The 24,338-nt window shown below is 39.8% G+C and overlaps 1 protein-coding gene across 1 annotated transcript; it reads left to right on the top strand.

Moving 5' to 3' along the window:
• Nucleotides 1-2,544: 2,544 nt before the first annotated feature.
• LOC110284438 (mitotic-spindle organizing protein 1-like) lies at nt 2,545-2,787 on the top strand. The gene has a single exon (XM_085833652.1). It carries the CDS (start codon nt 2,545-2,547, stop codon nt 2,785-2,787), a length of 243 nt encoding a protein of 80 aa, XP_085689778.1.
• Nucleotides 2,788-24,338: the final 21,551 nt, after the last annotated feature.

Raw genomic sequence — 24,338 nt, 5'->3', positions numbered from 1 at the left:
CCAGCCATTTGGATGAGAATATCATAGGAGCAACCATACAAGAGCAAGCCAGCTCTCTACACATGCCATTGCCCACACATGCTGTGGCTAGATTTGAGCTTTGTCACAATCACAATGGTCAAGACAATCAACTTGCACAGAGAAAAGGTTGGTTGGGTTCACAGTTTCAGAAGTGTCTGTCTATGATTGGGCTTATTGCTTTCTGGCTTGAGGTAAGGTAGCATACCCCATCATGTGATGAGGTAGCATGCCTTATCATTTGGTTAGGTAGCACCTAACCAAATAGTGAATAGTGAGTGAAGCAGAACTGTTCATCACTTAGCTAGGAAGTAAAAGAGAGAAAGGCAGGCCCAGCTACTTCTTCAGGATATATCTCTAATGACCTAATGACCTTTCTCTGGGCTCCATGTCTCACAATCCTCCAGGTTCTGAATGGTGCCACCTTGAGGACAACATCTTTAACACACAGGCCTTGGAGGACATGAATTATTCCAATTAGAGCATGTTCCTAAGCTGGGTAGTTAACCCCCACCCACCCACCCACCCACACACACACACACACACACACCAGCCTGAGTGAGAGAGAAAGAAACACGTTATCAGAAGTCCCAGGGCCCCAAGTCAGCCTCAGGGTGTCAAAGACACATCCAGGGCCATCAGTTCTATTTATGTGAGTCACAGTGTCAGCTCTGGGCTAGTGTACTGGCTTCTCATTCATGGCATGCCTTCACCATGGCTCAGTGGTATGACATTCTGGAGCTAGTACAGTACTAGGAATGAGATAAGGTTGTTGGTGTAGTTCTATACGGCAGTATGCTTGGAAAGTTGTTTATGGAAATTATCACAGTTTACTAACTCAGATCTTCCCTTCTCCCTACTCAAAGTTCGAATGATTTTGCACACCTTTTGTGGCCTGTCATAAAAATCCCTTTAGATGAAGCAACTAGAGTGGACTCTTAAGCCCTGACTGTTCTACAACACAGACATGGCTCAATTATACTTATTCATAAAATAAAGAAGATACTAATATGTGGAAACATTGATGAAACATCCTCTTTCTTGCCATTTTTGTAGAAGCAGCTGGATTTTATAAGTTGTGCTTGAGCTTGACTCGAGAGAAGAGAGAAACAGACTAAGAATGCCAGAAAGCTCCTAGCGGATCTCCCTGCCCCTTTCTTTTGAAGAAAGCATCAGCAATTACTTTCTATAAAGAGTCAACCAGAGAATATTTTAGACTTTGAGAGCCATATGATTGCTTTTGTAATCAGGTCTGAGATTTTAATGGAAGGCAATTGTAGCCATAGATATTAACTAAATGGATGGGTGTAGCTATGTCCTAAGAAAATTTCATTTACCAAAATAAGTAGTAGGTAAATTTAGCCTATAGATCACAACCACCTGAGCTTCCACAGTAATGGTATTTTGGGTTTTTAGCCTGTCAGAACCACCTGGAACAAACACTGCATTCCCCATCCCACTGTGCACGTAGGTGCAGTCTTGTGATTAAAGTTGTCTTGTGAGATAAAAGTAGAGATGACCTAGCCTGCTCCCAGAAGAGCCACTGAAGAGTGGGTGGGATGAGGGCACTCTGCATCCTCTTTGTCCACTGTTTCTGCTGGGTAGGATGCTGACATCATGACTGAAACTCCAGTTACAATTTTATTTATTTTTTTCCATATTCATGTGTGTGTGTGTGTGTGTGTGTGTACAAGTGCACAAACATGTGTACCCCTGAGGCTGATGTCAGGAATCATTCTGAACCACTCTTCAACCTCATTTAAAGAAGCAAGGTCTCTCAATCAAACCCAGAGCTTGCTAAATATAGCTAGCGTCACTAGTGAGCTTGTTCTGGGACCTCCTACTTCTCTCTGCCTTCTGAGATTAGAATTAAGGATGGGGGGGCCATACTGGGGGTTTTGTGTCTGCCAAATAATATGAAGACCTGGGCTCAAATCCACAGAATCCAGGTAAATCTGATCATGAGAATATACATCTGTAATAGCTCCAACATTGCTACTGCATCATGGGAGATGAAGGCAGGTGAATCCACAGAAGCTCACAGGCCAGCTAGCCAGGCACACACAATAACAAAACAACAAGAGACCTTTGCTTAAACAAAATGGAAGGTGAGGTCTGACACCTAACATTAACCTTTAGCTGCATATACATTCCAGGACACATATATATCCATGTGTGAGTGCGTTCGTGCATGCATGCATGTAGGCGCACACACTTGCATGTGCATGCACACACACACACACACACACACACACACACATATACACTCACATACACACACATTTGCTATTTTCATAGCATAAATAGAGAAAAGTGATTTCATTAAGGGAACTGAAAGAAGTCCAAATATAATTATATATTTTAGATTAAAACTTCATAATTGAAGCACTTGGTTACTGTTCATTCAACTGATAGTACATGTGGAGTTCAAATGTGGATCCGCATACCCATCACTGAGCTTTTAAAAATAATTTTTTAAAGTTCCGGGTCAGGCCTTCTCCCACCGGGCCGGGGCCTCTCCTCTCCATGGCGAGCTGTAGCGGTGCGGGCGCGGGCGCGGCGGCCTCGGCCAACCTGAACACGGTGAGGTTGACCATGGACGTTCTGCTTGAGGGTTCAAGAATTTTGAATACCGGCTTAGATATGGAAACGCTGTCTATTTGTGTATGGCTTTGTGAACAAGGAATCACCCCAGAAGCCTTATCATCTGTTATTAAGGAGCTTCGCAAGGGTACTGAAGCACTAAAGGCTGCTGAAAACACAAACTGACGTCCAGAGAATTCCTGATATGTCAAGCTTGGAAAGAAAACTTGAAGATTCTATCATAGTCAAGATATAAAATGACAATGTTGCATGCTGCGTAGAAAATGTTTTCTTTTAAAAAGAATTATAAAACCATGGCCGAGCGCATCGGTGGGAAATGGCTTGAGCGAGAACCAGCACCTGTGTTTACATCACGTCTCGTTGTAATGGCCCCAACTCCAGAGTGTTGCCACACTTATTTATGTATTCCGTATTCATAGCTTTGCTAGCTGTGAGTTTCTAAACAGCATCTAGCCGACATGCACAGCTGCTGGGCCTGGTGGAAGTTAGTGGATCGTATCAGAGGTGAGGCGTAGTAGTTACAGCTTGTTGACATTACCATTATAAACCTTAATTTTGAGTTGTTTAAGCATAAAAGCTGGCTTTGTGTTCCATTGAGCTGCAAGTTAATGGGATTTGAGCTGCTGTTTGTGAAGTTTTCTTTTCTGTTTCACATCTTGTTTTTAAAAATAGGATCCAAAACATCTCAAATCATCTCCTTAACAGAATATTTAGTTTTTTACACAGTTTTTTTGGCAGTTAAAGGTGTAAAGAAGATCATTTTTATATTGCCGAAAACGTAGAACTTTTAGAAACTTGGATTTTTAAAAAGGAATGCCAGGGCTTGACTTAGCATTATTTGTAGTTTGAACCATTAAAATCTAATAAGAACAGCTGAAATGCTTTTCTCTGTAAATGTTATAACCACATAAAGGTCCACAAAATAACGTATGAAGTGAAAACAGCAAACATGCAAAATTCCTTTTTAATGTTATTGCATAAAAACAATAAGCTTACTAGCGAATCTTGAGTGGCTATTAAGTCACTACATAGGTGGTGCATTTCAACAGATTAATTCATGTTTTCTAAAGAAGTAGGATTTCCAGTTGTTCAACAAAAACTAATGAAATATGTACCAGTATTATTTGCAGAAAATGTTTGTCATTTTTACCATTAAAGCTTTTAACTCACCAAAATGATGGTCAAAGATAAATTCAAAAAAGTTGTGATGGAGTTGGTTCTGTTCCTGTTACAAAATCTCAATGGAATATTTTCATGAGCTCAATATGTATTTAATCTGAATTTTTTGATTCTTAAATTTTTGTTTTGTTTTGTTGCTTTTCGAGACAGGGTTTCTCTGTATAGCCCTGGCTGTCCTGGAACTCACTCTGTAGACCAGGCTGACCTCGAACTCAGAAATCTGCCTGCCTCTGCCTCCCAAGTGCTGGGATTAAAGGCGTGAGCCACCACTGCCTGGCTTGATCCTTAAATTTTAAGTGTGATTCCATGTCAACCCTTTTTTATTTCAGAGAAGCAAAGGTGGTTTTAAACCACCTTTGCTTAGTAATGACGTAGCTGTTTCCTCTGTGCTCTGAGACTCATCTCGTCTGCTGATCAGTAGTCCCTGCTGTCAGAGGCTGAGGCAGAGGAATGGTGACTCGCAGGCCAGCTTACACTGCATAGGCAACAGAGTGAGACCTGATCTCAACAGACAAAATCGTGGCTTGTGATTGTTTTGACTTTTTACATGTATGGCATCTTTACTAAGTAAATTGAAAGGTCAATAGCAGGCATCTCTTCCAAGTTGGGAGGCAGTAAGAACTTGTAAGAATCGTTTGATTACTGATATGCATATATTGTATATTATTTTTACAATCAGATTTCACAGTTTGTATGTATTTCTAGACCACAGAGTTGGTTGGTAGTTTTCTTTATGATTTTGTAGATTAAGTATGTGTGAAACAAACTAGGAAAATATATTTAGGGAAGATTATGTTTAGAGAGAACTTCCTTATTGTGTCACATTTTTAGATGTAAACATATTTTTTAATAAGTACATAAGTAATATTTAAGAAACCAGCAACACATGTTTGTTACCAGTGACAAAAATAAAATCATTTTGTGTTATTGGCATTGTCCTTTTAATATACTGTATACTTCTGTGGGCTCAGTTCTGTTTTTAAAGGTAGTCTAAACTGAAGGAATTTACTGTGTATAAAAATGTTAAGATGGCTATAATGCATTATATAATTACATGTTAACCCTGAGTATGGGTGGAATTCTTTTTTAATGATAGTGAGAGGAAATAATTATAATAGCATTGATTTGGCTTTAAGACTAAATTTACAATTCAAATAAATGTTTTCTTCTGTAAAAAAAAATAATTTTCTTAGCTAGGATTACAGGTATTTCTACACACACACACACACACACACACACCACAAAAAAACAAAATAAAACAAAACAAAAAGCAAAAACAAAAGAAATAACAGGAAAACAGCTTTTTTCTCTCCTACTCAACTCCATCTTTGAGGAGAGGGTCTCACAGGACAGGGTTTTTCCCTGTTAAGAGGTCTTGGCTGACCTAGTCTAGAATTGAACTGCTACAGTTCATGAGTTAATTCTTTGCTGTTCAGAGCGGTCCTTGAATCATCCTAAGAACTTCCTAGGGCCACATACTCACCAGTGAATCATGAGAGCAATGAAATGTGAGAGTACTGAGCTTCAGTTCTACCACAAAGACATAGTGAAGAAGAAAAGGCCCTCAGCCACTAGCTCTTTCAGAACCCAAAATACAGAGCATCTCAATAAAATTCTTCTGTACTTCTAAACTAGCAACCAAAACCGAAGCTGGAGGAAAATGAAAATGAAAGATGTCTCAAGCGATGACCTCTTTCTTTTATGAGCCCAAAGCACCTGGCAGTGGACTCATTTCTGGCTCTAAGGATGAAGAATGAGGTTTGAGAGATAAATCTCAGTGACAAACCTTCCCACCTGCAGAGCTGCTTAGGGATCCCTGAGTCTCTTAAACTCTGACAAATAAAACTAATGGTTTTACTCTTTGAAGCATCAGTTTTATTGAGCGTCTGTAACAAAAAGTTAGTGTTTAATATTCTCATTGATATTTGTCAGTTTCACAAGTGCTGTGATTTAAAGAGGATGAGCACTTGTATTACAACAGATAAATTGTTTTCTTTCCCCACTTGTCTCGCCTTACAGTCCTACTGGCTTAGTAAAATGAAATTCATGCTGTAAAGACTTGGAGGTGAGTCGTGATGTCACTAATACACGAAAATACAAATGCTGAAATAAATTTGAGAGATTCCAGAATTAGAATAGTAAAAGATAGTTAGAAAAAACTAACTCTGCTCTCTGTCAAAGAAAGACTCAACCTTGTCACAAGACCCAGCAGCAAGCAGGGAGAAAAAGAGTCCCCTTCAAATAATGAGAATCTGGAGTAATCATAATACCTGTGGCTTGATTCCTCCTTCAGAGGTTTTGAAAACTCAGGCCAGAATCCTATTATAATTTGACTGTGGTCTTAAGTAGACAGAATCAGATAGATCTTCTAACATTTCAAGGTGTATTTCTAACTGCAGCTCAATGGATATCCTCTGAATAAATAGTAGTGACTACAAATAAATTGTTGTAGTGAAGAGCAAGCCCACCACACTGTTCCTTGCTATAGTCTAGGCTTTAACTGTCCCCCAAAGACTCAGTTTTGAGAGATGGTGGCATGATGCTATTGGGTGGTGGGGGCTGGTGGAAGGTTTGCAGGTTGTAGGGGTGTGGCCCTGAGAAGTATTCCCACACCCCTTCCCTTACTCTTTCCTTCTCTCCTCCTAGCCATGCCACAGCACTTTCCTGTCCATGCCCTCTGTCATTACCAACAGCCAACCACCCCACCAGAGACTGATGAACTAGAGTCTCTAAAGCCAAGAGTCCAAATAAACTCCTTTCCTTTGTAAATTGGTTATCACATGTATTTGTTGTAGTAATGAAATGCTAAGTAACATTTTCTGTATTCCACCCATTTTCTAAACTTTGGCTGGAATATTCAGAAAGATTGGCAAGTAATAGTGAGGTTCTTGTGACACATTGCAGAATTTTAAAGTGCTCCACTTCCTTCTTTAAAAACATACATAATCCTTACATAGTTGAAAGTTATATTTCATTAGTTTGCACATGAAATGTCTAAATCAAAGATTCACTTAAATGTCCAAGTCAGGTAGGAGAGGATTAACCATGTAGTTTCTTAACTGTTAATGTGAAGGCCAGACATCCCATCTTTTGCCTAGCTAGGTCCTAATATGAGACTTTCAGGACTAAATTCAACAGTTTAGCATTATACAAAGTCCCTCATGCATATGTGTGTGCATGTATAGGAATATGAGTGTTCAAATATGCATTGACATGATTTTCTTTGAGTTTAATCTTAGACATAAGTCAAATGACCATTCAGATATTAAAGCTTTTTCCAGATTATGGCCTATAAAAAGTACCATCCAAGGGAATTAGTAATAAGCCATCAAAAAAATTAAACACAGAAAACTCTAAAGTTTGGTATCTGAATTAAGTGAAAATTGAAAATTCTCCAGACAGAAATACCCCAGTGAACACACAGTTCAATTGTTTGTTTGTTTGTTTGTTTGTTTGTTTTAAGGGTACTTCACTCTGGACCCTAAAAGGAACACTTGACAGGATGGTTCCTCTAGGCTGAGGAGCTCATAGTACAGATGAAAAGGGATTTTCATTTTGTCGATTCATTTCTATAAATGTATACAAAATTTCAGAACTAGTCTAAAGCACACTTCAGTGTAAGAAAACTGACTCTGAGTCCCTCAGCATCAGACATGTATGTGTGGAACATATGTGTGGTGCACAAATATTAGTCTGTGAGTCTGCACATACAGAGGGTGTCTGCCTCTATCACTATCCACCTTACTGTTTGAGACAGTCTCTCACTGATTCTGAAGTTTTCTGTATAGGCTGTCCAGTGAGCTCCTGGAATCTGCCTGTCTTCATACCCAATACTGGGGATAAAAACACTGCAGTTATGCCCAGCTTCTTATATGGGTGCTAAAGACTTGAACTCAGAGCTTTGTGCATACACACCAAGTGCTCTTACCCACCAATCCATTTCCTCAGGACCTAGACCACAACTCATTGAACCAAAAATGTCATGGGCTAATTTAAGACCCAGGCTAATGACTGTGAGCGATTGTTTTTTAGACTCAAACAATGAAAGTCCATGACTAGATGACTATATTAAAAAAAAAATCCTACTTCTATATGTCACCATTTGGGCTTTTAGTTAAGTAAGCATATTGAGAAATTTTTAATATTTATGTTACCTTTCTACTAGGACTATATTTCAATGTAATAAAAATCCTTATTTGAGAAGAGAAAACTTTATTTTTATAGAAAAAAATGCCACTTATAAGAAGAGATATCGGCAATCTCTAATGAAATCACCAATCTGAATCAAGGTTATCAATTATTTTTACAGAATTATCAACCATTTTTAAAAGCAAAAACACAAGAGTAGTGGAGAATCAAGAATTCCAAACCTGCAAAATCATGCCAAAGATCTTCCTAGTAACAGGAGACGGGTGTACATGAACCATGGAAAAGAGTGGATTTTTTTTTTTTTTTGCATCCTGCCAATTGGGTTTCACTTATGGAAACCATCAAATATTAGGTCTCCCACTGTGACAGACAATGAGATGGAACCCATCCATTGTGAAGTGTCCTGCTAAAATGCTTAATGTGAACTGAGCAAACTTTTAGGTCTACCTTGTAGTGTGTCAAAAAAAAAAAAAATCGAGGGGAAGTGAAAAAGTCAAATGGAAGTAACAGAATGCACCAAAAGAAATCAAGAAGGTGAATTATCCCAGTGGGTTATTGGTCTGGTCAGTGCAGTAACCCTGCATGCAATGGAAAAACCTTATGGATAGTGCTGTCTTCCAAACAGAGAAACAATCACATTCAACTTGTGGCCCTGCCTTTGACTCGCATTTGGAGAAACTACCATAGAGGGTACTTGGGGAACAGTAGAAGATTTTGAACATAGATGGACAAGACAACAAACAAAGATTTTCAAAACTTATCTGACTTTAGGATTGATGGCATACATCTGCAATCCAAGCACATGGGGGTCTGAGGCAAAGGATCAGGAGTCTCAGGTCATCCTTAGCCACACAATGAGTTCAAGGCCAGCCTGAGCTGAAGTAAGATCTACCTCCCCAGATCTCTCCATCAAAAGCTTCACTTATGAAAGTAAAGATGTTCTGGTCTGGGCCACTGCCCTGAGCAGACCTTGGGCTGGAACTCCACAGCCAGTCCCACAACACCCAGAGGAAGCTCCACTCCCAGGCTCTCTAACACAGCCAGGATCACAGAATCACAGTATCACAGGAGCTTGATCACACCAGGATCACAGGGTCCCAGAGGAAGCTTGACTCACAGGAAATCTGACACACCCAGGATCTCAGAATCACAGGACCCCAGAATCATAGGATCACAGAGACATCTGAACTCTGAGGAGTTCTGACACAACCAGGATCACAGGAAAGACAGACGCCAGTCAGATATATCAAGAGCAAGTAGCACTAGAGATAATCAGAGAGCAGGAATCAAGCTTAAGAACATAAGCACCAGAAACCAAGTTTACTTGGCAACATCAAAATTCAATTTTCCCACCATAGCAAGCCCTGTATATGCCATCATACCAGAAAAGCAAGATTCTGATCTAAAATCACTTCTCATGATGATGATAGAAGACATTAAGAAGGACATAAATAACTCTCTCAAAAAATACAGAAGACAGGTAAACAGCTAGAGGCCCTTAAAGAGGAAACACAAAATTCCCTTAAAGAATTACAGGAAAATACAATCAAACAGGTGAAGGAAAAAGGCAAAACCACAAAAAAAGACTGGTTACACAAACAGGACCCAACATTTTGCTGCTTACAGGAAACCCACTGCAGTGACAAATACCTCAGAGTAAAAAGTTGGAAAACAATTTATCCAAGCAAATGATCCCAAGAAACAAGCTGGAGTAGCCATTATAGTATCAAATAAAATCAACTTTCAACCAAAAGTTATCAAAAAAAGATAAGAAAAGACACTTCATACTCATCAAAGGAAAAATCTACCAAGATGAACTCTCAATTCTGAACATCTGTGCTCCAAATGCAAGGATAACCACATTCATAAAATAAACTTTACTAAAGCTCATGGCACACATTGCACCCCACACAATAATAATGGGAGACTTTATCCACCCACTCTCAGCATGGACAGACCATGGAAACAGAAACAAAACAGAGACAGTAAAACTAACAGAAGTTATGAACCCAATGGATCTAACAGATATTTATAGAACATTTCACTCTAAAGCAAAAGAATATACCTTCTTCTCAGCACCTAATGGTACCTTCTACAAAATTGACCATATAATTGGTCACAAAACAGACCTCCACATATGCAAGATTAAAATAATCCCATGTACCCTATCTGATCACCACGGACTAAAGCTAGTCTTTTTTTTTTTTAATTAAGTATTTTCTTCATTTACATTTCCAATGCTATCCCAAAAGTCCCCCATAGCCTCCCCCCCACTCCCCTACAAACCCACTCCCACTTCTTGGCCCTGGCATTCCCCTGTACTGAGGCATATAAAGTTTGCAAGACCAATGGGCCTCTCTTTCCACTGATGGCCGACTAGGCCATCTTCTGATACATATGCATCAAGAGACATGAGCTCTGGGGGTACTGGTTAGTTCATATTGTTGTTCCACATATAGGGTTGCAGATTCCTTTAGCACCTTGGGTACTTTCTCTAGCTCCTCCATTAGGGGCACTGTGATCCATCCCATAGCTGACTGTGAGCATCCACTTCTGTGTTTGCTAGGCCCCGACATAGTCTCACAAGAGACAGCTATATCAGGGTCCTTTCAGCAAAATCTTGCTAGTGTATACTATGGTGTCAGTGTTTGGAAGCTGATTATGGGATGGATACCCGGATATGGCAGTCTCTAAATGGTCCATCCTTTCGACTCAACTCCAAACTTTGTCTCTGTAATTCCTTTGATGGGTGTTTTGTTCACAATTCTAAGAAGGGGCAAAGTGTCCACACTTTGGTCTTCGTTCTTCTTGAGTTTCATGTGTTTCGCAAATTGTATCTTATATCTTGGATATTCTAAGTTTCTGGGCTAATATCCACTTATCAGTGAGTACATATCCTGTGAGGTCTTTTGTGATTGTGTTACCTCACTCAGGATGATTCCCTCCAGGTCCATCCATTTGCCTAGGAATTTCATAAATTCATTCCTTTTAATAGCTGAGTAGTACTCCATTGTGTAAATGTACCACATTTTCTGTATCTATTCCTCTGTTGAGGGACATCTGGGTTCTTTCCAGCTTCTGGCTATTATAAATAAGGCTGCTATGAACATAGTGGAGCATGTGTCCTTCTTACCAGTTGGAACATCTTCTGGATACATGCCCAGGAAAGGTATTTTGGGATCCTCTGGTAGTACTATGTCCAGTTTTCTGAGGAACCACCAGACTGATTTCCAAAGTGGTTGTACAAGCTTGCAATCCCACCAACAATAAAGGAGTGTTCCTCTTTCTCCACATCCTCGCCAGCATCAGCTGTCACCTGAATTTTTGATCTTAGCCATTCTGACTGGTGTGAGGTAGAATCTCAGGTTGTTTTGATTTGCATTTCCCTGATGATTAAGGATGCTGAAGATTTTTTCAGGTGCCTTTCAGCCATCCAGTATTCCTCAAGTGAGAATTCTTTGTTTAGCTCTGAGCCCCATTTTTTTACTGAGGTTATTTGATTTTCTGGATTTCACCTTCCTGAGTTATATATATATATATATATATATATATATATATATATATATATTAGTCCCCTATCTGATTTAGGATAGGTAAAGCTCCTTTCCAAATCTGTTGGTGGCCTTTTTGTCTTATTGATGGTGTCTTTTGCCTTGCAGAAGCTTTGCAATTTTATGAGGTCAGATTTGTCAATTCTCGATCTTACAGCACAAGCCATTGCTGTTCTATTCAGGAATTTTTCCCCTGTACCCATATCTTGGAGGCTTTTCCCCACTTTCTCCTCTATAAGTTTCAGTGTCTCTGGTTTTATGTGGAGTTCCTTGATGCACTTAGATTTGACCTTAGTACAAGGAGATAGGAATGGATCAATTCACATTCTTCTACATGATAACTGCCAGTTGTGCCAGCACCATTTGTTGAAAATGCTGTCTTTTTTCCACTGGATGGTTTTTGCTCCCTTGTCAAAGATCAAGTGACCATAGGTGTGTGGGTTCATTTCTGGGTCTTCAATTCTATCCCATTGGTCTACTTGTCTGTCGCTATACCAGTACCATGCAGTTTTTATCACCATTGCTGTGTAGTACAGCTTTAGGTCAGGCCTGGTGATTCCACCAGAGGTTCTTTTATTGTTGAGAATAATTTTTGCTATCCTAAATTTTTTGTTATTCCAGATGAATTTGCATATTGCCCTTTCTAATTCGTTGATGAATTAATTGAGTTGGAATTTTGATGGGGATTGCATTGAATCTGTTGATTGCTTTTGGCAGGATAGCCATTTTGACTATATTGATCCTGCTAATCCACGATCCTGCTTTCCATCTTCTGAGATCTTCTTCTATTTCTTTCTTCAGAGACTTGAAGTTCTTATCATACAGATCTTTCACTTCCTTAGTTAGAGTCACACCAAGATATTTTATATTATTTGTCATTATTGTGAACTCTGCACTAAACCTCTGGTCCTGGGCTTTTTTTGGTTGGGAACTATTAATGGCTGCTTCTATTTCTTTAGGGGATATAGGACTATTTAGATCATTAAACTGATCCTGATTTAACTTTGGTACCTGGTTCTGTCTAGGAAATTTTCCATTTCATCCAGGTTTTCCAGTTTTGTTGAGTATAGCATTTTGTAATAGGATCTGATGATGTTTTGGATTTCTTCAGGATCTGTTGTTATGTCTCCCTTTTCATTTCTGACTTTGTTAATTAGGATGCTGTCCCTGTGCCCTCTAGTGCGTCTGGCTAAGGGTTTATCTATCTTGTTGATTTTCTCAAAGAACCAGCTCCTCCTTTGGTTGATTCTTTGAATAGTTCTTTTTGTTTCCACTTTGTTGATTTCCCCCCTGAGTTTGATTATTTCCTGCCGTCTACTCCTCTTGGTGAAAGAAAGATGAAATTTCAATACTTGTAAGTCATATAAAGTACTCAGAAATTGCTGTTTATTTGTGAGCCTAGAGCCTGCCTGGGCTGAGAATAAAGAAAAACAAACCTGTGTATGCCCCATAGTTAAAACATTCCTGGGAACAACTTGACCATAAGATAAAGGGGAATGTGAAAACATAACAGGGCTATCTGAACTGAGTCAACAACTCACAGAACTCTGACACCTTGAACGTACATGTAATTTTTCTGCTGATGTTTGAATAAGCCAATAGTGTGTTGCTATGCTGAATTCCACACCCCTAAGCCCCTTACCCCATAAAAACCCCTAGCTTTCGAGCCTCGTGGCGGACATCCATTATCTCCTGTGTGGGATACATGTCGGTCCAGAGCTCTGTAATTAAACGTCCTCGTGTAATTACATCAAGAGATGGTCCTTCGTGATTTTTTGGGTGCACACCGAATCAGGAGTTGAGTGGGGGTTTCCCCACTAGGTCTAACATTGGGTGAATTTGCTTCCTTTTGTTCTAGAGCTTCTAGGTGTACTGTCAGTCTGCTAGTGTATGCTCTCTCTAGTTTCTTTTTGGAGGCACTCAGAGCTATGAGTTTTCCTCTTAGAAATGCTTTCATTGTGTCCCATAAGTTTGGGTATGTTGTGGCTTCATTTTTATTAAACTCTAAAAAGTCTTTAATTTCTTTCTTTATTCCTTCCTTCACCAAGGTATTATTGAGTAGAGTGTTGTTCAGTTTAACACGTGAATGTTGGCTTTCTATTATTTACGTTGTTACTGAAGTTCAGCCTTACTCTGTGGTGATCTGTTAGGATGCATGGGACAATTTCAATATTTTTGTATCTGTTGAGGGCTATTTTGTGACTGATTATATGGTCAATTTTGGAGGTGGTACCATGAGGTGCTGAGAAGGTATATCCTTTTGTTTTAGGATAAAATGATCTGTAGATATCTGCTAAATCAATTTCTTTCATAACTTCTAGTAATGTCCATGTGTCTCTGTTTAGTTTCTTTTTCCAGGATCTGCACACTGATGAGAGTGGGGTGTTGAAGTCTCCCACTATTATTGTGTGAGGTGCAATGTGTGCTTTGAGCTTTACTGAAGTTTCTTTAATGAATATGGCTGCCCTTGCATTTGGAGCATAGATATTCAGGATTGAGAGTTCCTCTTGGAAATTTTTATCTTTGATGAGTCTGAAGTGGCCCTCCTTGTCTTTTTTGATAACTTTGGATTAGAAGTCGATTTCATTAGATATTAGAATGGCTATTCCAGCTTGTTTCTTGGGACCATTTGCAAGGAAAATTGTTTTCTACCCTATCACTCTGAAATAGTGTACTGGCTAGTTTTGTGTCAATTTGACACAGCTGGAGTTATCACAGAGAAAGGAGCTTCAGTTGAGGAAATGCCTCCATGAGATACAACTGTAAAGCATTTTCTCAATTAGTGATCAAGGGGGGAAAGGCCACTTATGGGTGGATCCATCTCTGGGCTGGTAGTCTTGGGTTCTATAAGAGAGCAGGCTGAACAAGCCGGGAGAAGCAAGCCAGTAAAGAACATCCCTCCATGGCCTCTGCATCAGCTCCTGCTTCCTGACCTGTTTGAGTTCCAGTCCTGACTTCCTTGGTGATAAACAGCAGTATGGAAGTGTAAGCCAAATAAACCCTTTCCTCCCCAACTTGCTTCTTGGTCATGATGTTTGTGCAGGAATAGAAACCCTGAATAAGACAAATTGGTACCAGCAGAGTGGGGTATTCCTGTGACAACCTGACCATGTTTTGGGGAGGACTGTGGAAGGACTTTGGAACTTTGGGCTTGAAGATCCATTCATTGTTAAGAGCTCTGTCAGATGTTGTGTAAGAGCTAGGAAGTTAATGTTGAGAACAGTGCAGAGAATGAAGGTCTGGCTTGTGAAATTTCAGATGGAAAAAAGACTCTTTTCAGTGCCATTGCTATTTTGGATTGTGAAGATTCTGTGGTTCTGGTTAGTTGGGGCTGAAGAATCAGCTGTGATTAACAAGATACCAGAACTACTAAAGTGAAAACTTTTCCTTACTGGGATTATATATGCTGGTTAGCTGGAGCTAAGAAATTAGAGGTGATTAAGAAGAGACCAGCATCATTGAAGCGCTATCTTCTGGGAAGTGTTTTCTGAGAGGACAGAGGCTATGTTCCAGAGATAGCCAATATTGTACTCCTGTTGCAGCGGGACTTGGTAATGTGTAAGAGTCACCCAGGTAATACTGGATTTGAAGGCATGAAGGGGTCGCACAGTGCAGCTGAGGCTCGGCACTGTGAGAGGCCATGGAAGGTCATTGGCAAAGGTGCAGCCTCAGTTGCAATTGACAGCCCAGGACTGAAGGGGTCATGCAGTGTTTTGGAGATGCCAGTACCATAAGATGACCACCAAGAGCAGCAGCAGCAGTGGAGTACAGGCATCTGGAGCCTAGAGGACAACTCGTGTGCTACAAAGGGCATGGCTGGAAAAGTGACCCAATCCCTTGGAGGAGCCCAGAAGATGGTGAGTTGGATCCCAGACATTGGATGGTTGGAGACTGATTTTTGCTTTTGATTGTGACTGTGCCCTGATATTTCCCCTCTTGAAGGAAGAAACTATTTTAGTGGAGCCCACAGTTAAGAGACTTAATTGTAAAAAAGACTTTGGATTTTTAAACAGATATTTTAAAGTGATTGAAATTTTAAGAATATGGAATGACTGTGGGACATTTAAAGTTATTTGGACATTGGGGATGAATAAGAATGTAAGGGTTGAGGCTTACTAGTGATGTGTTTGTGTGTCAAGTTGACAAGGGGTCAATTGTTCTGGCTAGTTTTGTATCAACTTGACACAGCTGGAGTTATCACAGAGAAAGGAGCTTCAGTTGAGGAAATGCCTCCATGAGATACAACTGTAAAGCATTTTCTCAATTAGTGATCAAGGGGGAAAGGCCACTTGTGGGTGGGACTATCTCTGGGCTGGTAGTCTTGGGTACTATAAGAGAGCAGGCTGAGCAAGTCAGGGGAAGCAAGCCAGTAAATAACACCCCTCCATGGCCTCTGCATCAGCTCCTGCTTCCTGACCTGTTTGAGTTCCAGTCCTGACTTCCTTGGTGATAAACAGCAGTATGGAAGTGTAAGCCAAATAAACCTTTTCCTCCCCAACTTGTTTCTTGGTCATGATGTTTGTGCAGGAATAGAAACCCTGAATAAGACAGGTAGTGTCTGTCTTATTTCCTGAGATGGGTTTCCTGTAAGCAGCAAAACATTGGGTACTGTTTGTGCTGCCAGTCTGTTAGTTTATGTCTTTTTATTGGGGAATTGAGTCCATTAAGATATATTAAAGAAAAGTAATTGTTGCTTCCTGTTATTTTTGTTGTTAAAGTTGGGATTCTGTTCTTGTGGCTGTCTTCTTTTTGGTTTGTTGAAGGATTACTTTCTTGCTCTTTCTAGGGTGTAGTTTCCATCCTTGTCTTGGTGTTTTCCCTTTATTATCCTTTGAAAGTCTGGATTCTTAGAAAGATATTGTGTGAATTTGGTTTTGTCATGGAATACTTTGGTTTCTCCATCTATAGTAATTAAGAGTTTTGTTGGGTATAGTAGTCTGGACTGGCATTTGTTTTCTCTTAGGGTCTGTATAAGATCTGTCCAGGATCTTCCGGCTTTCATAGTCTCTGGTGAAAAGTCTGGTGTAGTTCTGATAGGCCTTCCATTATATGTTACTTGACCTTTTCCCCTTACTGCTTTTAATATTCTATCTTTATTTAGTGCATTTGTTGTTCTGATTATTATGTGTCAGGAGGAATTTCTTTCCTGGTCCAGTCTACTTGGACTTCTGTGGGTATCTTGTATGTTCATGGGCATCTCTTTCTTTAGGTTAGGGAAGTTTTCTGCTATAATTTTTTGAAGATATTTGCTGGCCCTTTAAGTTGAAAATTTTCATTGTCATCTACTTCTATTATCCATAGGTTTGGCTTCTCATTGTGTCCTGGATATCCTGGATGTTTTGAGTTAAGATCTTTTTGCCTTTTGCATTTTCTTTTTTTTTTTTCTTTTTTTTTTTTTTTTTTTTTTTTTTGGTTTTTCGAGACAGGGTTTCTCTGTGTAGCCTTGGCTGTCCTGGAACTCACTTTGTAGACCAGGCTGGCCTCGAACTCAGAAATCCGCCTGCCTCTGCCTCCCAAGTGCTGGGCTTAAAGGCGTGCGCCACCACGCCCGGCGTGCATTTTCTTTAATTGTTGTGACCATGTTCTCTATGGAATATCTGCATCTGAGATTCTCTCTTCCAGCTCTTGTATTCTGTTGCTGATATTCACATCTAAGGTTCCTGATTTCTTTCCAATGGTTTCTATCTCCAGAGTTGTCTCCTGTTGTGTTTTCTTTATTGTTTCTGCTTCCATCTTTAGATCTTGGATGGTTTTGTTCAATTCCATCACCTGTTTGGTTTTGTTTTCCTGTAATTCTTTAAGGGATTTTTGTGTTTCTTCTTTAAGGGCTTCCACTTGTTTAGCAGTGTTTTCCTGTAATTCTTTAAGGGATTTTTATGCTTCCTCTTTAAGGCCCTCTACCTATTTAGCCATGTTCTCCTGTATTTCTTTAAGTGAGTCATTAATTTCCTTCTTAAAATCCTGTACCAGTATCATGAGATACAATTTTAAATATGAGTCTTGCTTTTCGGGTGTATTGGGGTATCCAGCACTCACTGAGGTGGGAGTGCTGGGTTCTGATGATGGTGAGCGGTCTTGGTTTCTGTTAGTAAGATTCTTATGTTTGCCTTTCATGCATCTGGTAATCTCTGGAGTTAGTTGTCATAGCTGTCTCTGGCTGGAGTTTGTTCCTCCTGTGATTCTGTTAGCCTCTGTCAGCACTCTGGGGGGTCTAACTCTCTCTTGAGTCTCAGTGGTCAGAGTACTCTCTGCAGGCCATCTCTCCTCTGAAGGGGTAGGAGTGCAGATGTCTGGAACTCAGATCTGCTTCCTGGCTGAAGATGACTACCTAAAACTGGTCCTGTCCCAGAAGCTATGTTGCTTCTGCAGTCCACAGGATCTCCTGCACAGACTGGTCTCTGAGAGACCCGGGATACAAGATCGATTTTTATATTTTCAACTGTTAATATTCAACAGACAGAATAATTATTTTAAGATATATTTTGTTGTTATGTCTCTCTTTTCATTTCTGATTTTATTAATTTGAATACTGTCTCTGTGCTCTCTGATTAGTCTGGCTAAGGATTTATCTATTTTGTTGATTTTCTCAAAGAACCATCTCCTGGTTTTGTTGACTCTTTGTATAGTTCATTTTTTTTCTATTTGGTTGATTTAATCTCTGAGTTTGAGAATTTCCTGCCATCTACTTCTCTTGGCTGTACTTGCTTCTTTTTGTTCTAGAACTTTCAGGTGTGCTGTCAAGCTGCTAGTGTATGCTCTCTCTACCTTCTTTTTGGAGGCACTTAGAGCTATGTGTTTTCCTCTTAGCACTGCTTTGTGTCCCAGAAAGTTGGGTATGCTGTGCCTTCATTTCCATTAAATTCAGAGAAGCTTTTAATTTCTTTATTTATTTATTCCTTGACCAAGTTATCATTGAGTGGAACACTGTTCAACTTCCATGTGTATGTGTGCTTTCTGTTGTTTTTGTTGGTATTTAAGACCAGCCTTGTTCTCTAAGGAATCTTCTGCACCTGAGATTCTCTCTTCCATCTCTTGTATTCTGTTGCTGATTCTCGCATTTATGGTTCCAGATTTCTTTACTAGTGTTTCTATCTCCAGTGGTGTCTCACTTTGGGTTTTCTTTATTGTGTCTCCCTTTTTAGGTCTTGTATGGTTTTGTTCATTTCCATCACCTGTTTGGATGCATTTTCCTGTTTTCTTTAAGAACTTCTACCTGTTTGGTTGTGTTTTCCTGTTTTTCTTTAAGGACTGTAACTCTTTAGCAGTGTTCTCCTGTATTTCTTTAACTGAGTTACTAAAGTCCTTCTTGATGTCCTCTACCATCATCATGAGATATGCTTTTAAATCCAGGTCTAGCTTTTTGTGTCTGTCAGGACCAGCTGAGGTGGGAATGCTGGGTTCTGATGATGGTGAGTGGTCTTGGTTTCTGTTAGTAAGATTCTGTTAGTAAGAGTCTCAGGTGCAGAAGATTCCATAGAGAACATGGTCACAACAGTCAAAGAAAATGCAAAAGGCAAAAAGATCTTAACTCAAAACATCCAGGATATCCAGGACACAATGAGAAGCCAAACCTACGGATAATAGAAGTAGATGACAATGAAGATTTTCAACCTAAAGGGCCAGCAAATATCTTTAAAAAAATTATAGCAGAAAACTTCCCTAACCTAAAGAAAGAGATGCCCATGAACATACAAGAAGCCTACAGAACTCCAAATAGACTGGACCAGAAAAGAAATTCCTCCTGACACATAATAATCAGAACAACAAATGCACTAAATAAAGATAGAATATTAAAAGCAGTAAGGGGAAAATGTCAAGTAACATGTAATGGAAGGCCTATCAGAATTACACCAGACTTTTCACCAGAGACTATGAAAGCCAGAAGATCCTAGACAGATGTTATACAGACACTAAGAGAACACAAATGCCAGCACAGGCTACTATACCCAGCCAAACTTTCAATTACCATACATGGAGAAACCAAAGTATTCCATGACAAAACCAAATTCACAAATTATCTTTCCACGAATCCAGCCCTTCAAGGGATAATAACAGAAAAACACCAATACAAGGACGGAAACCATGTCCTAGAAAAAGCAAGAAAGTAATCCTTTAACAAACCTAAAAGAAGACAGCCACAAGAACAGAATGTCAACTCTAACAACAAAAATTGGGACAGACAGGTAGATCAATGGAATAGAACTGAAGACCCAGAAATGAATCCACACACCTATGGTCACATGATCATTGACACAAGAGCTAAAACCATCCAGTGGAAAAAGATGGGATTTTCAACAAATGGTGCTGGCACAAATAGCAGTTATCATGTAGAAGAATGTGAATTGATCCATTCTTATCTCCTTGTACAAAGCTGAAGTTTAAGTGGATCAAATAACTCCACATAAAACCAGAGACACTGAAATTTATAGAGGAGAAAGTGGGGAAGAGCCTCAAAGATATGGACACAGGAGAAAACTTCCTGAACAGAACAGCAATGGCTTGTCCTGTAAGATCAAGAATCAACGATGGGACCTCATAAAATTGCAAAGCTTCTGTAAGGCAAAAGATACTGTCAATAAGACAAAATGGCCACCAATTGAGTGGGAAAAATTTTTTACCAATCCTAAATCTGATAGGGGACTGTAATGGTTTGTATATCCTTGGACTAGGGAGTGGCACCATCTGGAGGTGTGGCCTTGTTGGAATAGGTGTGACCTGGTTGGAGTGGGTGTGTCACTGTGGGTGTGGGCATAAGTTCCTCACCTTAGTTGCCTGGAAGTCAGTCTTCCACTAGCAGCCTATGGATGAAGACATAGAACTCTCAGCTCCTTCTGAGCCATGCCTGCCTGGATACTGCCATGCTCCCACCTTGATGATAATGGACTGAACCTCTGAACCTGTAAGCCAGACCTAATTAAATGTTGTTTTTTATAAGATTTGCCTTGGTCATGGTGTCTGTTCACAGCAGTAAAACCCTAACTAAGACAGGGACTAATATCCAATATATATAAAGAGCTCAAGAAGCTGGATCTAGAAATTCAAATAACCCCATTAAAAATGGGGTACAGAGCTAAACAAAGAATTCTCAACTGAGGAATACCGAATGGCTGAGAAGCACCTGAAAAAATGTTCAAATTCCTTAATCATCTGGGAAATGCAAATCAAAACAACCCTGAGATTCCACCTCACTCCAGTCAGAATGGCTAAGATCAAAAATTCAGGTGATATCAGATGCTGGCCAGGATGTGGAGAAAGAGGAACAGTCCTCCATTGCTGGTGGGATTGCAAGGTTCTACAACCACTCTGGAAATCAGTCTGGCAGTTCCTCAGAAAATTGCACATAGTACTACCAGCCCACAAATATACAAGAAGCCTACAGAACTCCAAATAGTTTGGACCAGAAAAGAAATTCCTCCTGTCACATAATAATCAAAATACCAAATGCAAAAAAGAAAAGATATTAAAAGCAGTGAGGGGAAAACTGGATATAGTACTACTGGAAGATCCAGCAATACCTTTCCTGGGCATATATCCAGAAGATGCTCCAACTGGTAATAAGGACACATACTCGACTACGTTCATAGCAGCCTTATTTATAATAGCCAGAAGCTGGAAAGAACTCAGATGTCCCTCAACAAAGGAATGGATACAGAAAATGTATATTCACACAATGGAGTGCTACTCAGCTATTAAAAACAATGAATTTGGACACCCGCCATGGGAGTTTAAGACTTCTGGTGAGTGGAACACAGTGTCTGCTCCAATCCAATCTCGCAGGACCTGAGACTGCATTAGTTAGGGAAGCAGAAAACCGGCCTGAGTAGGGGCACAAGCCCCTTCTGGTCCGACCAGCACCAGGGTAGCTAGGGCACAGAGTCGGCTGACACCCGCCAGCTACTCACAACACCAGTCACAGGATCTTAAGACTTCAGGTGATCCGGCCAGAGGACAAGTCTCCGCCCGGCCCGGGAGCCCTTTGCCTCAGGATCAGAGGGAGCCATCTTGGTTCCGGGACTACGCTGAACTTAGTCTGCACAGGTGAGAGTGTGCACCACAGAAGCTGACAGCTTCTGGGACAAGAGGGAGCCACAGAGCTACTGAGGCAGCACCCTTTTCGGGCCCCAGACATCTGGCCACCTTCCTGGCCAGAGGACAGGTGTCCACCCGGCCCTGGAGGCTTTTGCCTCTAGATTGGCAGTAGACATCTTGGTTCTGGGACTCCACCGAACATAGTCTGCACAGGTGAGAGTGTACACCACACAAGCTGACAGCTTCTGTGACCCACCAAAGCAACACAGCTTCTGGGAAAGGTCCTGTTTTGGGTCTTCATCTTCGGCCAGGAGGAGGTCCAAACACCAGATATCTGTGCACCTTCCCTGTAAGAGGAGAGCTTGCCTGCAGAGAGTGCTCTGACCACTGAAACTCAGAGGAGAGAGCTAGTCTCCCAGGTCTGCTGATAGACGGTAACAGAATCACCAGAAGAACAATCTCTAAACAGAGACAACTATAATAACTAACTCCAGAGATTACCAGATGGCGAAAGGTAAACGTAAGAATCTTACTAACAGGAACCAAGACCACTCACCATCATCAGAACCCATCACTCCCACTTTGCCCATTCCAGGGCACCCCAACACACTGGAAAAGCTAGACCCGGATCCAAAGGCATATCTCATGATGATGGTAGAGGACATCAAGAAGGACTTTAATAACACACTTAAAGAAATACAGGAGAACACTGCTAAACAGGTAGAAGACATTAAAGAGGAAGCACAAAATGAACTAACTAGTACCTCCAGAGCTCGTGTCTCTAGCTGCATATGTAGGAGAAGATAGTCTAGTTGGCCATCATTGTGAAGAGAGGCCCCCTGGTCTTGCAAACTTTATATGCCTCAGTACAGGGGACTGCCAAGGCCAAGAAATGGGAGTGGGTGGATAGTGGAACAGGGTGGGGGACTTTCAGGATAGCATTTGAAATATAAATGAAGAAAATATGTAATAAAAATTGAAATAAATAAATAAATATTTATTTTAAAAAAAGAAAAGAAAATATTAAAATCAAGTTCTACAAACATCACGGAAATATTATTGATAATCTTTCTCACTGTGCTTGAAATTAGCATTTTCTTAATGTTTAGCTTCAAGAGTTTTTGCTATTATGAAATTTTTAAAATATACTTACTGATAAAATACGTTCCCCCTAGAAACACTGATAATCTTAAGTAAACTGATGATTAGACAATGTACACAGATATATAGTGCATTCTAAATACTCTTTTACTATGTAAGGTGGTATCATATAAGGGCTTTTGAATATAGTTCTTAATGATTCATTTTTAATGTTTTATGCTCTTTTACTATGCTTAATTCCCAAAGAATATTTTGCATTTTTTAAAAAATGATTTAGTATTCAACATTAAATATAGGATCCTCAGTTATGGATACTATTAAATATTCATTAATGATTTTTTTTAGGGTATGAAAAGATATCAATATAAAAGTTGAACAAGGTTTTTATGTATTATTTGATTCTCAAAATACTTAATATTATTAATATGTTTGACGTATAAAATGCATTTAAATAATAAAAACATTTAAGAAAAAGGTGAAGATCATTAATTTAGAAAAATATTGATAAAATACCCATGTTTTTTATTTAAATCACCTGAAAAGGTAATCAAAATTATATTAACAAATGATCCTTGGATGGTAAGAAAAGAAGTTTATTTTCTTATTTTGCTTCCCTAATTTTCAATTTACTCACTGAACACATATGGTTTTGTAAGAATAAAATACACAGAGGTGTGACCTCACTGACATTGTATTTTAGGCCATTATGCACCCGCAGCTGATTCCTGCAGTCATTTTTAAAGACTTTATAAACAGATTATTTTTAAAATCTAGGTGTGATTGCTCTCACCTATAATCCCAGGGGTGAGAAGGCAGAAGTCATGGAACTTTAATCCAAGCGTCATCTACCTAGTAGTTCCACCTAGTGTGGTCAAGCCTTGTAGGGCTACACATTGAAACTTGGTCTCAAGCAAAGAAGCAGAAATAAGTATATCACCTGGAATAGTCTCTGTGGAATCAGCTGAGGTCTTCCAGAGGACACAAATTCATGTTTGTAGCAGTCAAAGAAAGTTTCCTAATCATTAGTGTTATATTTTAATGTTTATGTGTCCACAAAATTCAAAAACAAATCTTTAAGTTTACAATATCAATCAATTGATAAATAAAATTTAAACGCTAGGGAATGTCCCGCAAGAAGTGCACAGACTACAGGAAATCCATGCTCTACAAAATCAGCTCACAGATTCAGCTAGTCCAACCTCTGGTCTGCTTTGGAGGCAAGAGCACAGAAGGCTGCTGCAGCAGAAATGGGGTTTATTTCCAGGGAAGTCGTGGGTGGGAGCTCCAGCCACAATCATCAGGGCCAGAGCCAGGCTAGTACTTGACCTTGTGTCCACCACTGGTCATCACGTTCAAAACAAACATCCCAGCTTCTTTACTTAGCAGCTGTCTGACCCTGAGCACAGATTCTTAACTGGAAAGTCTATGATCAGACTGCTTCAGACATCCTTGAGAGTTTTATTTTATTTTTTAAAGATTTATTTATTTATTTTATGTATATGAGTGCACCATTGCTCGCTCTCTCTTCAGACACCAGAAGAGGATATCAGACCCCATTACAAATGGTTGTGAGCTATTATGTGGTTGCTGGGAATTGAACTCAGGATCTCTGAAAGAGCAGTCAGAGCTCTTAACCACTGAGCCATGTCAATTTTCTGGAAAGCCCTGGAACATTGTCCAGTGCCCAAATGTTCCATGACTGTCAGT

This window comes from Mus caroli, unplaced genomic scaffold (genome assembly GCF_978045245.1).
Source record: "Mus caroli unplaced genomic scaffold, Mus_caroli_1 scaffold_19, whole genome shotgun sequence".
In the NCBI taxonomy this organism is placed as follows: domain Eukaryota; kingdom Metazoa; phylum Chordata; class Mammalia; order Rodentia; family Muridae; genus Mus; species Mus caroli.
Note: the sequence above shows the minus strand (reverse complement) of the source record. Positions and strands in the feature narration are given on the sequence as shown.

What these genes read in the sequence shown, in the direction of transcription:
- LOC110284438 (XM_085833652.1), top strand. Translation starts at nt 2,545, where the DNA reads ATGGCGAGCTGTAGCGGTGCGGGCGCGGGCGCGGCGGCCTCGGCCAAC.